Source organism: Xyrauchen texanus, chromosome 25 (genome assembly GCF_025860055.1).
Source record: "Xyrauchen texanus isolate HMW12.3.18 chromosome 25, RBS_HiC_50CHRs, whole genome shotgun sequence".
In the NCBI taxonomy this organism is placed as follows: Eukaryota; Metazoa; Chordata; class Actinopteri; order Cypriniformes; family Catostomidae; genus Xyrauchen; species Xyrauchen texanus.
The window spans coordinates 17,945,278-17,959,904 of record NC_068300.1 but is presented as its reverse complement, the minus strand read 5'-3'; the positions used below and the strand labels follow the sequence as shown (position 1 = coordinate 17,959,904).

The following is a 14,627-nucleotide window of genomic DNA, read 5'->3' as shown; positions in this document are numbered from 1 at the left end:
TAAGGCAACAATTTCCCCTAAAAAATAAAGAAATATTTAAAAACAAAGCAACAATCAAATGTAAACAAATGACAGTTTCACCAGGTAACATAAATACTTTTTGATTGTGCTATATGCTCAGAGAATTCCCTGCAACCTTAAAATTATTTTAATCATATTTGATAAATAAATGTGCTTCGGTGTGCATACACTCCTCCAGTGATTTCAATAAAAGAACAGCTGAAACAGGGCCATATTCCTATTGCTTCTTGGAATATCTGTTAAATCGCTTCACCTTTACATTAAAACATTTTAAATGTCACACACTTTTTATGTCATTGAAGTGAAATAAAAGTGACAAAACGTTAGCAGATTGGTCTCTTCCCTGATAGTCCAATGACTCTCAAATGAGTTCTTATTGCATTCCCTTCTCTACAGTCCAGTTACTCTCTTTTGATATTGCTTAGCAGTGCATCAGGCTGGCTGGACCTGCTCTTCCTGCTCTGGTGGGTCTTCACATGTTTGGAGAGGTGATCACTACGCATGAACCTTTTCCCACACTGCTGGCAGCCGAAGCGCTTCTCCCCCGTGTGTGTGCGAAGATGCCGCTGGAGCTCATCTGAGCGTGTGAAGCTTTTCCCACAGAACAGCCAGTTGCAGATGAAGGGTCGCTCACCAGCGTGCCAGCGCAGGTGCGCCTTAAGGTGTGAGGTCTTTTTGTACACCTTGCCACAATCAGGAATGTGGCAAATGTGCAATCTTCTCTTGCCAAACTCCAGAGAAGCACTGCCATTTCCTGTAGATTGGCAGTTTGGGCATTTGCACCTGCGGCATCGGCGAGTTGAGCTCAACAAACCCTTGGAGGTGCCCTGCAGCAAGGCAGCAATTTGGGGCTGGTGGCCCAAAACCAGCTGCCTACCCTGGGAGAATGGGTGACCAGAGGCTGTGCTGTTACTCTGGGGGAGACTCCACCACTGCTGGCCATCCTCAACATGCCCTCCAGGCAGGTGAGGTCTGGCTGAAGTGTTCTGAAGAAAGCTGGGAAAGTTCTGACCCACAGCATTATGCTGTGTATAGTATGGTGCATTCCCTTGTGCCTGCGAGGAGAGCATCTTTACTGGAGACATCTCGAACAAGTAGGCAGCCGGTGGCTCAGCTGGAGGAGTCAGGGGCAACTCATGGTGGTGGTGGTGGTGATGGTGGTGATGATGGGCATGGGAGCCCAGACTGGGCTGTATATGTCCAGGGAATTGCACCTTGGGCACAGAGAAGGTCATCTGGTGAGCACTCAGGCTGGAGTTAGGTGCCACGTCATTGCTCCAGAGCTGAAACATGCTAGACGCGGATCCCACTGGCCCTTCGTAAGGGAGCTGCGAGCCCTCTTGCCAAGCCTGACTGCATGTGGTGGCCAAAAAGGAAAGGGTGTTGGGACCACTTTCAGGAGAGGAGCTGGGAGTGCGATCCTAGAAAGAGTAAAACAAAAATTATAACTATTAGAAACTTACAAATATTAAACATATCAAGTAGATAGATAGATAGATAGATAGATAGATAGATATTTAAAAAAAATTAAAGTATGCGAATTAGGATTTGTTTTCAAGAATTTGAACTTGTGAGCAAACTGAAAAACTTGAAAATGTATTTTTTTTAAAATGCAAAATTAAACTTTTTTTAATAGTCTAATTATACAAACAACAAAACAGAAGTGGAACCCAAAATAAAACTCCAGTGAGGCTTAATGTTAATGTTATTTTCCATAAAAGTTGTTGATGTGATTAAGTGCGCGCCAATTAAGTGTGGAGGTACTTTATCGGTATCCGCGAGAAAAGGCACAATAAAACAACATAATTAAGTGAATAAAGAAAGTACCTGTAAAAAATTGTGCAGGAAATTGTCCGCTCTGGATAAAGTTAACGCAGCCATTTATACATGGGGGTTTCTAGAAATCCACAAATGCGTAAAACGCTGCGTTCAGTGCGTAACCGCGTGCCAAAGTCAGATGGAGTTATATGGGTTCGAGTACACAGAGGTGCGTAATGATCCGTGGACGGATTGACCCTTGTCGCCAACCCAAGTTATCGGTGCATAGGCGACGATATCATGATTAAAATGAATCCCTCGAATTATGATTCCCTTCTCCAACTCTCCTGTCCTTTTTAACAGTTGTGAGACGAGTTGGCCACTCTGCGCTCTTGCTCCTGGTTTACTGGGTCCCTTTTTCTAAACCAACTGCTTTTAAACCAACCCCTTCTTTTGAAATGCGACTGAAGGGCCTATCGCAATAAATCCTGAGGATCATTTCAAAGGCGCTCGGATTGCATCTTCTCTTTATAGGGAAAAGATCCTCTCGACGGGGTCTCTTAAGTATGTATCAGGAGATGCGGTGGGGGAATACAGGGGAGGGGAATCTTTGGGAGATTAGAAAAAGGGGTGTGTATTATAACAATCATTTAATTTAATTTTGCTACATGTTAATATGTGAGAGCCCCCTTTCCTTTTTCCTGCTGGTGAGAAACGTATCATATAAGAAAGTTTGTTCAAATGTACTGCTATTGACAATTGTACCGACGCATTCGTTCTTTTTTTTTCATTTTAGAAGCCAACCGTCAACATTTGCTAAGACTTTATAATAACTTTCATTCATGATTCCCAAATCTCATAATACTCATAATAATCTCATAATGCGCAAATTAAAAAATGAAAATATCTGAACGTTTCTATGGATTTTTTTATTTAATGAAATAATGTTTGTTATTTTAGTAGGCTAATAAAGGTTATTAGTGGTAGGCTATACAATATTTCCAAAACTAAATAGTGGAGTATTAGCTGATTATAGGATGCCTTAATTATGTCAGACATTTTTGAGACAGTTCTAATTATTATTTTGCTCCACGAATAATAGCGAATAAGCAAAATGGTCATTAAAATTTAAATTAGCGCCGCTTATAATTGAATATTAACTTATAGTTCAACAAAACTCAGTAGTTTGCACTGTTAAGTGATATTATAAATAAAGGGCCCTGCGTGACATTTTCACACTCCGGGGTCAAGGTAAGGGCGTCATCACATTTAAAGGGATTAAATGCAGAGCCATCCAAAGTTCATCTAACACGTTGAGTCTCCCTCTCCGAAATTTACATTGATGTCGGAAAGCCATTTAACTTCTTAATACATAGCAAATCCTCACTGCTTTGTGTTGCCTCTCACCTCTAGTCGCATAACAATCGACCTTTGTCCAAGCAAATGCATTGCTTTTGTCTCTGTTAAAATATACCACAGTGATGGAAAAATGAAATGATAAAGAGGAAACGAGCTAAACGCATACGTGCGGTCTCTTCCAATCAATCCTCAATATGCTCTTTGTGATTTAACATCTTTATTTGACCTTTTAATTTTCTGATTGAAATTGGTTAACAGTATGTCCAACATGAATTCAAATTAACTGCTGCATTTCAACAGCGACTGGATAGGGGTCTTTACATCCCATTACTGACAATAAATGTTGAGTTACAAATTTAATTCACAAATGTACGAAATGAATAGCCCATATAATGCCTTTCGAAATACATCTCTCACATAGGTGTGTTGAGGAAGTTAGTGTTTCAATGCATTATTTGTTGAAAAGGTAGTAAAAGGGTATTGTTGCATAAACAATGCATATATCAAGCACAAATAATATACAGCAAGTGCTACCTCACATACAAGTGAAGAAGTAATTATACTAGCTTCTGGTTAAAGAGTAGAAATTAAATTACAGTCTTAGTAAAATTCAGTTTAGCAGCATCAGAGAGAATGTAGAAAGATTTGGGATATTTTCTCTCAGTAAATCTCCCTTCCGCAAAAGCTGAAATAATTGAATGGATCTGTAACTGTGCAGTTTAATATTGCATTAGCATCATTTTACATGCCACCAAACTTGATAAATCAATAGACATTAAAGATGCATGAAATTATAACATGCCTGTAATGGAATTTGTAATTTAGTCACATTGAATAGCCTAATTTAAAGATTTGTTATAATATTTTGTGCATTTGTGCATCAAATTAATATTTATTGTACACTATATTATGAAAACTGTTAATAGGTTAATAGGTATTTAAACTAAACAATATAATCCACGAATCTTGAGTTATTAAAGAGTACACTAGTCTGTCACAACAGCATTCTCAGCCAGTCCCTTGCATAGCTCATCTAAATCTATCCAGATTTTTTCAAATAAAAAACACTTATGAATAAATAACACCAAATGAACAAACCATCTAAATCCTTCATACATTATAACCCTGTATAATAAAAACACGTTACATGCAATGAACTGTAAACACAACATAATAAGCAACACATCCTTGCACACTGTTTGGAGGGTGTGGGGAGAATTCAGGTGTGCTGTGATATTATTAAAACAAAATAACAGTCAAAAAAGCTAGAGCACATAGGTATAACACATCAAATATTTGGTTGCTTTACATGGAGGCTGCTGCTATCTCCTTTTACATGCTTTATTGCGGAGCAGAAGTTGTTAATTACCCAGATTCTTATTTCCTGTCCCCCAACCCCAACCCCCCTCCTCTTACTGCCTCCCAGATGAGTGTCTTTGAAGTGCAAAGTATGCTCTCCTCACTTTGAACTGTGCAAACAATGCTCCAGTGGTTGTGCTTACCTTCCCCATGTTACCTCATTTAAATAGACCTGGATACAACTTATGCCATTTTCAAGGGAGCACTCATTTCCAAAGCAAGCACAGATCCCAGTCTTCATTAGCCAGCTGTAGAGATGGCAGGCAATCAGGATTCAGTGGCTGTTAGGTAGCTTCACTCTCTGTTTCCTGAGCTGGACTGAGTTACTTCATTCATTCAGTCTTTTTTTTAGCCCCCTTCATTCTAATGGTTTGAATGGAAAGGTTGTGAGTGACACTGTGGAATGCAATATACCTAAATAGACAAACTGAAAAGTTTTTTCTTCTAGTTAATATAGGTATTTCAGAAAATATTCACCTGCAGTCATACACGTAACAATAAAAATATGCTGTTTGTTGTTGGAAATGTTTTAGTGTAAAATCTAATATATCTAATCTAATCTAAATCTAATATAAATATGGAAATAACATGAAAGTTTTATGATTTTGAAACTTTAAAAACAATATGATGGAAAATGATTACGAAATATTTAAGATATTTAAGATACTATTTCTAGGTCACCAATCAAATGAGCAAATTTGTGACATTGACCCCGTTCAAAGTTTTTGTACAAAAGGTCAGATTTTCTTGCTTCAATTGAAGCAAACAAGGTGCTCTTTTAAACATTTTCAAGTCATGCTGGAATAACATGGATCATTAGGTTTTGCACACACTTGTGGTCCATGTCAGCTTAAGTGCATGCTGTCATTAAAGCAAAATGGGGACATAGAAAATACAGATTTTTTTTTTTATTAATCTTCTCAAAATTGTTATGCTGTTAATATGAAATATTTTTTTTTTATATAAAAATAAAAAATGCAAAGTTTAATAATTTTGAACCCCACTGTAAATACTGTATACGCAGATGTTCTAAATTTCTAATTACGAATCAGCCGAAGTGCAGTAGTGTTACTTTCTCCAACTTTCTCAATCACAAATGCCAGATCCATTCATTAAAAGATCGATGTCCTCATAAAATTGGCAAAACAATGGCAGGCATGTTGTCAAGCTGTTTTTTTAGCATGTCTAGAGGGCAGTTTAAGAGTCTCAGATCACTAAATTGTCCCAGCTGTCTTGACCATCTGCACTCCAAACAGCCAGCCACAAGCTTTTGTACTGTTGGCCATCTCAAAAAGCCAGTTTACAGTCCCACATGGACTAAATGACTCTCAAAACCCCCAACTTGACAAATGTGGTATAATGGATGAGACAGAGTGCATGTAAAAACCTGCTGCCCCTGAATCTTTCCACCTTAAAACATGAATCAATACAACCAGGAACTGCACTGTTTATAATTACCACAGCATTCTTAAGGAATGTTGACAGATTAGACCACTTATAATGCAACGATTTAACCCATCCTTACTAAATAATGGCAAAGTTTTGAGTAGTTGCACAAGGTTTTAACAATATTTCCATCTCTTTTAACACTTGACATCTCAAGTGTTAAAATAATTGCCATAAGCTCTGATATAAAGCACATGCCCATTGCCCACTAAATCTATGTAAACAAGGGTATCAGGGGATGACAGAACATCAAAGAGTGACTAAATTTACTCATTTAATTTAGTATATTCTGAGATGAAAAAGTACTTTAAATGAGAGACTTTAAACACGTTTTTCTGAGAAAAACAGAAAATTGAATTGAATTGAAGTCCTTTCATTGTCAATTAGTTATTAAATAAAATGTTTTCCAAAGACAGTGGGAAACTATAACACAAGATGGAAATCCATCATTCGTGTACAGCAATGGCAAAAGCACACAAATCTACTTGTAAGAGAAAACTTTTATCATTAGGGGCACTTGAAGTTTGTTTGCATTTTGTTTTCCAGTACTCTTAACAACTTCAGAAGTCAGATCACAGGAGCCAGTGATCAAAGCATCTTTCGGTTAGTTCAGGAAACACAGGAGCTATACCCCAAGCTTTGATATTCGACATCAATATTTCAATTCAACAATCGCTTGACATGCTCATGCACTCCCAAAGACGAAAGACGAAAGGAAAGAAATGGAGGGGGAACTGAAACTGTATATTAAATGGGAGTGAAAGTTTTACAGCAAGTAACATATCCCTTCCTTAACACTTAACTACCTTGTCTGTCATTTAAATACTGACTGACTGCTTAATCCCAAGGCAACAATGGATGGTAAACCAGAGCAATTTAGGTCTTTGACACACAAAGTCACATGACAAGCTCTGAAAGTTGCCATCTGAAATACATTTGCTCAGTGTTAAAGCTTTGAAGACTACTGCACCACTTTGAACTCTCACATATTGAAAAGACATCCTTTTTGAAGACCAGGCATTCAACCTCAAGGACTTGCATGGTTACATTGGAAGCCAGACAATCTATTTCATACAAGTGATTACGTTTTTTGGATGATATATAACAGAAATACTGAAAAACACACAGCAAAATTATTTCCTTAGGCTTTATTACTTTAGACTGAAGTTTAAAAACATTGAACCTATGTCTAATAGTAGTCTAAGTCTAATAGTATCTGAAAGATGGGTATTGAAACAACAAATTTTACCTTTAATTTCAGTTGCAGCTGGACTATGTATTCATGTTGGAAACTGAGTTAACCTGAAAATATTGAACACAGCATCAAGTACATATTTTAATTAAGTGGCATGAACATGATTAGATTTTGTAGGATTTACTCATTACAACTGAGCGGTTTTATCTAAAAATAATGACTATTATCAACTTTCAAAACTTTATTAAATGTAGATAAATCAATTTTGTGATTAATAAATTGTAACTTTTAAAATTTACCACTTAAAAGTGGTACTTCAGACCAAAGTAATAAAGCCTAAGGAAATCATTTTGCTGTGTGTTTTTCAGTATTTAAAAAGCCATTTGTTTCTCAGTGCAGGTTTAGTTGTGCAAATACAGGCTCTAAATAGGCTTATAGAAATAATTGTAATATAGTTCATATTTAACAGAAAACTAGTTTGTTACTAGCAGAAGTTGCCACTTGTAGCCCACTTCTAATCGCTTTTCCATCGTTTATGAAGTTCTTTCTGAAGAATGATTACTAATTTACAGTGCGAGGGGACATTGTTTATTAATGGCTCATGTTCTTTAAACCCCTTAAAGACTAAAGATTGATTCCCCACAATAGCTGTCAGACTAATGCAAAATAATATAAATAATACAAAAGCCAGGTTGAAAACAAAAGGAAAGAACAGGCAGATTATCAAGCAAATACAGCTCTTTACACACAAACATAAGCCTAAAACAAAAGAAAATAAATAGTCAGAACACCTGACAATGTCAAGTTAATGTGAGTATTGTGCAGCAAAAGGACCCCTGCCAATTTCCTTAGAAGCTCAGAATTACTGTGAGACATGTGAGCATTATGTCAAGCTTTGATGATTGTTCCAATTACACATATGATTCCTGTACCTCCATTTGATAACATTGCAGAAAGCTTTACTCTATGGAAATCCCCAATATACTCACAATTTTTGCAGTATAATGTCACCTAAAATAGCAATACATTAATTTCCAGCTAGACCAAGTATCTTTTATTCAGATAGTTTAAAACATGGAAAGTGATTTGCAAATATATTTGGGCATCAAGTAAAGAAAAAAAAAACATTTGTCTGACAGCAATGGCATTAAAGGGGAAGGGATGGAGGTGTGAAGAGTGATGAATTTAGCATTTTCTTAATCCTTGTGCTGTGTTTAAATGTTTTACCTAATTTGGTGTTTCTGTTCAAAAATGACTGGCCTATTAAAATTTGCTTATAAATCTCTCGTTATGTTATATTATCATCAAATATTGGAATAGATTGGATTATCACTCTATTATTTATTTTTGAAAAGTCAAAAAAAGCATTATTTGTGGATAATTTTGGCAATATTAAATAAAATATGAAAAAATTCTGTGCTGTTATAACACTAACATACTTTATTGTTTAAATTGAATGGTGATTGAGACTATCATTCTGCATAACATCTCCATTTGTGTTCCACTGAAGAAAGAAAGTGATGAGTGAATGATAACAGAAGTTTCATTGTTGGGTTAACTATCCCTTTAAGTTTTCCTAAAGAAGAAGTGTCAGATAAAAAAATCAACTATTCATTTCTATGACACGGTTGAGCTAAAATATCCTTATTCAGACCCCAAACCACCCTCTATGCCCCTCTCCACCCTATATCTTAAGCAATATGCAGCCAATGCATTTATGATTAGCTGGTAGCAGAGTCCTTGACATGAGCAGCAGCTCTCTGCTCAGAGATGTAGATTTATTTGTGTTTGTACACCTCCGTCAGCAGCTTTTTGGCCCCTCAGTTAGCACAGCCCCCATAATGCACGAAAAGATGACATACGGCAGCAAGCCATGCCAGGGATTGGCAGCGTGCTGTTGTGTGCTGTGTAACCAGGGGCGCTTTGAAGATGCCACCTTTTGACAGAGAGGAGCTTTCATCTAATCCTGTAATTTGCACCCCCGTACCTTTAATTTGTGACTACTGATCAAATAGCTGCATTTGGAAAATGAGAAAATTAAGAGTTGTTTTTTTCCATCTCTTGCTTTCTTTTCTCGCTGTAAATAGAATTTCTAATGGTGCCAATTGAAGGGAAGCACATTATGATGGACAAGAACGGTTGATCAATTTTCCTTTTATCTTTGGCTTAATTGAGAGTGCAGGCAATAATAAGACTAAAACTCCTCTGGATCGACAACAAATTCATTCCTGATGCAAATTCCTACTGCTACTTGCACCATAAGAGTAGATGGTTATTGATGTATGACTAAATAATACAAACTACAGGGTTCACACACCTTTTGACCAATGCATTTCCATGACTTTTATATGACTCTTTGAATTGTTTGTGTGTGTTGTGTACTGGGGTTTGTAAGGATGTTTAAAAATGTGTTTATATTTTTTGCAATCATAAAAACAATTTCTTAATGATAAAATATTTAGCTGAGTTTATCTAGAAAAAAATATAGAAATTTCAGTAACAAAAAGTTTACAATAAGTTTGTATTTGTTAACATTTTGTTAACATGCTTCTACAGATTTAGTTGATCTTGAGTAATATTAATTTCTACATACTGTATACTAATTACTTTTTCGATTAAAGGTTGAATATTAGCATAACAATGAGCAATAGTATTTAGGTAACACTTTACAATAAGGTTCCATTGGTGAACACAACCTTAATTAACATGAGCTAACAATGAACAAAAAGTTTTCAGCATTAAGGTTAATGTTTATTTCAACATATAGTAAAACATTTTCAAAATGTTGACATTAGTTAATGCACTTTGAACTAACATTAATTAACAATAAACAGTTTTTTAAAGATTGATATATATTGTTCATTGATAGTTCATGAAACCTAATGCCTCAACTAATGTTATTGAATGGAACCTTATTGTAAAGTGTTTTAAGTATTTTGATAAATTAATATTAACCAAGATTAATAAATGCTGTAAAAAATAATTGTTGATTGTAAGTTCATGATATCTGATGCATTAACTAATGTTAAAGAATACAACCTTATTGTAAAGTTACCGACGTTTCCATTAATTTTCAATGACTTTTTAACATTTCATAAATTTCCATGACCTTCCCAGGCTGGGAAATACTAATTTAAAAATTCTCTGATATTTACAGGTTTTCCATGAACCTGGGAACCCTGCAACTATCTGCACTAGGTAAGCCTTTGGTGTCTTAAAGGGTAGATCACACACACAAAGGAAAATTCTGACATAATTTACTCTCATGTCATTCCAAATTATAACTTTCTTTGTCCATGGAACACAACAAAAGATGCAAGTCAGAATATTGGGGACTGATAGCCTCAGTCACCATTCACTTTAATTGTATGAAAAAAAGCACTAAAAGTGAATTGTGACTGATCATTTAAATAATGTAATAGTTTGAAATTCATGAAGTAACTAAACTTTACTTCTTGTCACTTTTGGGAGGATACACGTTTAGCATAAGTCCTTCCAAGACATCTCAGTTTCAAAGGTGTCTGCTACTGTACATACAGTCTACTGAGTAACCCACTTCACCTGCTGATGACAGGCAGGCATGTCAGTGCCAGTTTTTCTCCATGTCTTCTAAGATCTTTCTTCTTTTTCTCACAACAGAACAGACGGCTCTAGTTAGCAAAACAAATGAACAAACCGAAAACAGGAATGGAGTGATGAAAGAGTAAACAACACAAGCTCTATGCCCCACAACCATAATACACTCTAAGTAGGTTCTCCTGTAGTAACCCAGTTTGATTGTTGCGTCTGTTGCCAGTAAAACACACACTACACAGGTGTGTATCCTTCAGGAGTAAAGACAGAGTACTCAAATTGTCCACTAAACCCAGGTATGGTTTAAATAAAAAATAAGGCCACACTCTCCTTAATGCAGTATACCCCAAACACTTAATTATGAAGAAAAATGATATTTAGTCATCTATTGATGTTGCCTTCTAATTGTAAAGCTGGGACTCCAAAGCAGATGCTGCATTTCAAAGCACTTGTGAGCAAGTAGACAGGTTATGATTTATGCTAAGATGTGTGGCTTCAAAGCGCCAAATGAGGCTTCTAAACAAATTGAACAAGTCAAGCACTATTCACCCAGGACTGAGAGAGTGCCTTGCGCATGCAGATCAGAGAAGAGCGCCTGCCACTTGTAATATCCCTCAACGGAAGTACAGGTCCACTGGGAAGAGCCTGCAGATAGAGGTTAACACTGGGCTGTGTGCACAGGCATGGGAATTCTGTGGCAACATTTCTGCAACACCTGTGCTAAGAATCAAAACCTCGCTCATGTCAGGATCATGATGGGGTGGGGGGGTGAGCGGGCAGCCCTGGAGACTTGACACCCTTTCTTCACACCACTGTTATTTAGGTGTCAACAATCTGATGCAATATCAGTAAACATTGATCATTATTTATGACGCAGTGGGTTACTGTACCATGATAGCTGTAAAAAGGGTTGTGGAATATGCTCAATGGTGTCCTCTGACATGTAATCAGTTAGCCAATCAACTTGTGTCTTTCTTTCTCTAACATTTAAATGGCTCAGTTTTGCATAGCCGGTTTCACTGTGGTGTGCTGCAAGAGTTTTTCTCTGAAAATGCTCAGGTGGTTGCAGGGTCTTTTTCTTATATAAGTTTGCATGGTAAGGTCTGCTTTTTGCCATGACACATAGAAGCATGTCTTTAACAAGTTAAGCCTTAGCCAAATCATGCCTGGCACAAACCGTTATCTTCGGTCATTAGTTTAAATAAATCCACACGTATCTAGGCAGTCACTAGTTAAATAAGCTCTGGGCTTCCCAGGTCCATGTGCACATTTTATGTCAGGTCTGTAGCCGTTTAAGACTTTTGTCCAAGCAGGCCAAGGCACACATAGAAATTTAGTAAATTTAGTGCTAGTGGCAGCAGCTCAGCAGCTGTATTAGAAACCTCATCGCAGCTGTGGTAACTTGCTTTTTAAAACTTATTCCAGAGTAATATAATACAAAGCATAATGTTCAAAATTGGTACAAAATAATTTATAGATTGCAAATATAAAAATACTTTGCTCAATTTACGCTGCTAAATATGGCGGAAATGTGTATTCGTTTTATTAGTATATATTTAGAATACATTCATATGATCAATTGTATGTTTTTAAAATCATCCTAATTAAATAGTAGGCTTATTTAACTACCAGGTGGTATTAATTAAATAAATTATAATTCATGACATCATCTGATTATTATACATTTAAAAACTATTTTCTTTTTTAAACCAATTCAATGTAGTTAGCTACTTTTGTAAGTAACTTTTATTTTTTTAAAACATGAAGGGTATTACGACAATATACATTTTTGGGAGAACTATTCCTTTAAATTCAAAATTCTGTTTTAAATATTAGATTGATTCTTATATTTTCTAGTCAAACATATGAGGTGACAGATTTGTGCATCTTTCTCACAAATATTTTTCTTCTCCTTTCTCCCATTTGATGTAACCTAAATTGGTGCAGAAAAAACAAATTGCTAAATTTTTAATTAACTTCATAACATCTGCACTTCAGTTTTAAGAGAGTAGGGATATTTCCTTTTAACCTATTCCAGCATATTTGCACACCAAGGTAAATCTTGATGCTGGCACTTTCACAGAGAGGAGGAAGAAAAAAAATTAAAAATGGAAATGAACTCGTACTTGTGTTTGTAGATCAAAGACATGGAATAATTCAACTTTTTGCCATTGCTTGATCTTCAAAAATAAAAGAAGAGAACGTGGGGAAGCACAGAGATAGATAGATTGGTCTTGGTTGGGTGCGTCTGCTTATTTATCATACTGCTTTTACTCTCCTTCATACATTTTACTCTAAATATCTGTTCTCTTGTTTTTCATATGAAAGAAATCAATGCACCTAAAAAGATCACATCAAAACCAAATGAGCATCCTTATAAACAGACAAAAGGTCAGTGTGCACATGGTAAATCTGTGTCATTTGTGTTGCATTAAACTTTCTTTAGAAAATTGTATAAGATGCACTCAGATAAACACACTTTGTTCATTTTCAGTATTTGAAAATATTCAGAAGGAATTTTCTTCTCCTTAATCAATTAATAATTTGCCATTTTATTGTTAATACTGCATTTTAAAATATAATTTAAATTTAAATGCACTGTTATTTAAAGGAATAGTTCACCCAAAAATCATGTCTATGACTTTCTTCTGCTAAACACAAACAAATATTTTTAGCAGAATATCTCAGCTCTGTAGGTCCTCAAAACGCAAGTGAATGGGTACCAAAATTGTTTAGCTACAAAAAGCACATAAACACAGCATAAAATTAATCCATACAACTCCAGTCATTAAATCCAGGTCTTCAGAAGCAATATAATAGGTGTGGGTGAAAAACAGATAAGTTGTCTTTTTTAAAATGTATTATAAATTCTCCTTCATGCCCAGTAGATGGCGATATGCATGAAGAATGTGAATGGCCAAAAACAAAAGAAGAAGAATATAAAAGTGAGATGGAAAGTGCAGATTGATATTAAAAAAGGACTTAAATATTGATATGTATCTCAACCCTACCTATCATATAGCTTCAGATTGTATGGATTTAACCTCTGGAGTCATATGTATTCCTTTTATACTGCCTTTATTTGCTTTTGGAGCTTCAAAGTTTTGGTACCCAATCAATTGCATTGTGAGGTGAAATATTCTCCTGAAAATCTTTGTTTGCATTCAGCAGACAGAGTCATACATATCTGGGATATCATGAGTGTGAGTAAATGGTGAGAGAATTAAATTTTTTGTGTGAACTATCCCTTTAAGTATGAGCAAGGCTAATCACTTGCTTAAGTAAGTTAATAAAAAAATTACAAAATCATATATTCAATGTTTTGCCTTTTTCCGCTGAAACTTTTTTATAAAATTATTATTATTTTTATTTCCAACATTGCAATTGACTGTACTGAGAGTTGTTCTCCAGCAGAGAGCAGTGCTGAATCAATGCCTAACGAGAGTGCGCACAAGGTGAGTGTAAACTGTGCGTTTTGCAATACTGAGAATCTTAATCTAAAAAATAAACTGACTGCGTTTGTTCAGCACATAATTACTGAAATAGAACTCAGTAGAGTTCTATATCTGCCTAAAACCTAAAGACTTTCTTTAAATTGAATACAGAAACGTGAGCGGTCTAGCGACCATCCCCCTCTGCACACCTGCACTGATGTTTATGATAGCACAGCACAGCTACTTCAACAACTCTCTCTTTGATGACACACAATGTCAGCTCTGTGTGGCAGCTTTCACCAGTCTACATGTGGGAAACAAGGTTACTAAAATGATAACTTGCTGGGAACCAAACAGCAGGGCAATACAAGGATGATGCAGATGGCTGTGATTAGAAAACTATTAATTCACATCTAATTAGGTATCCGGTCAGAATGCAGATGTCCTGTATCAACCTCTCCGCTAGAGGACAGTCTGGTAGA

The 14,627-nt window shown here is 35.9% G+C and overlaps 1 protein-coding gene across 1 annotated transcript; it reads right to left on the bottom strand.

Moving 5' to 3' along the window:
* Positions 1–233: 233 nt before the first annotated feature.
* Positions 234–1,984, bottom strand: LOC127619291 (transcription factor Sp5-like). Its single transcript, XM_052092153.1, has 2 exons — positions 1,849–1,984; positions 234–1,442 (listed from the first exon to the last, which is right to left on the bottom strand). Exons 1-2 carry the CDS (start codon positions 1,900–1,902, stop codon positions 423–425), a joined length of 1,074 nt encoding a protein of 357 aa, XP_051948113.1. The 5' UTR covers positions 1,903–1,984; the 3' UTR covers positions 234–422.
* Between the last annotated feature and the right edge of the window lie 12,643 nt (positions 1,985–14,627).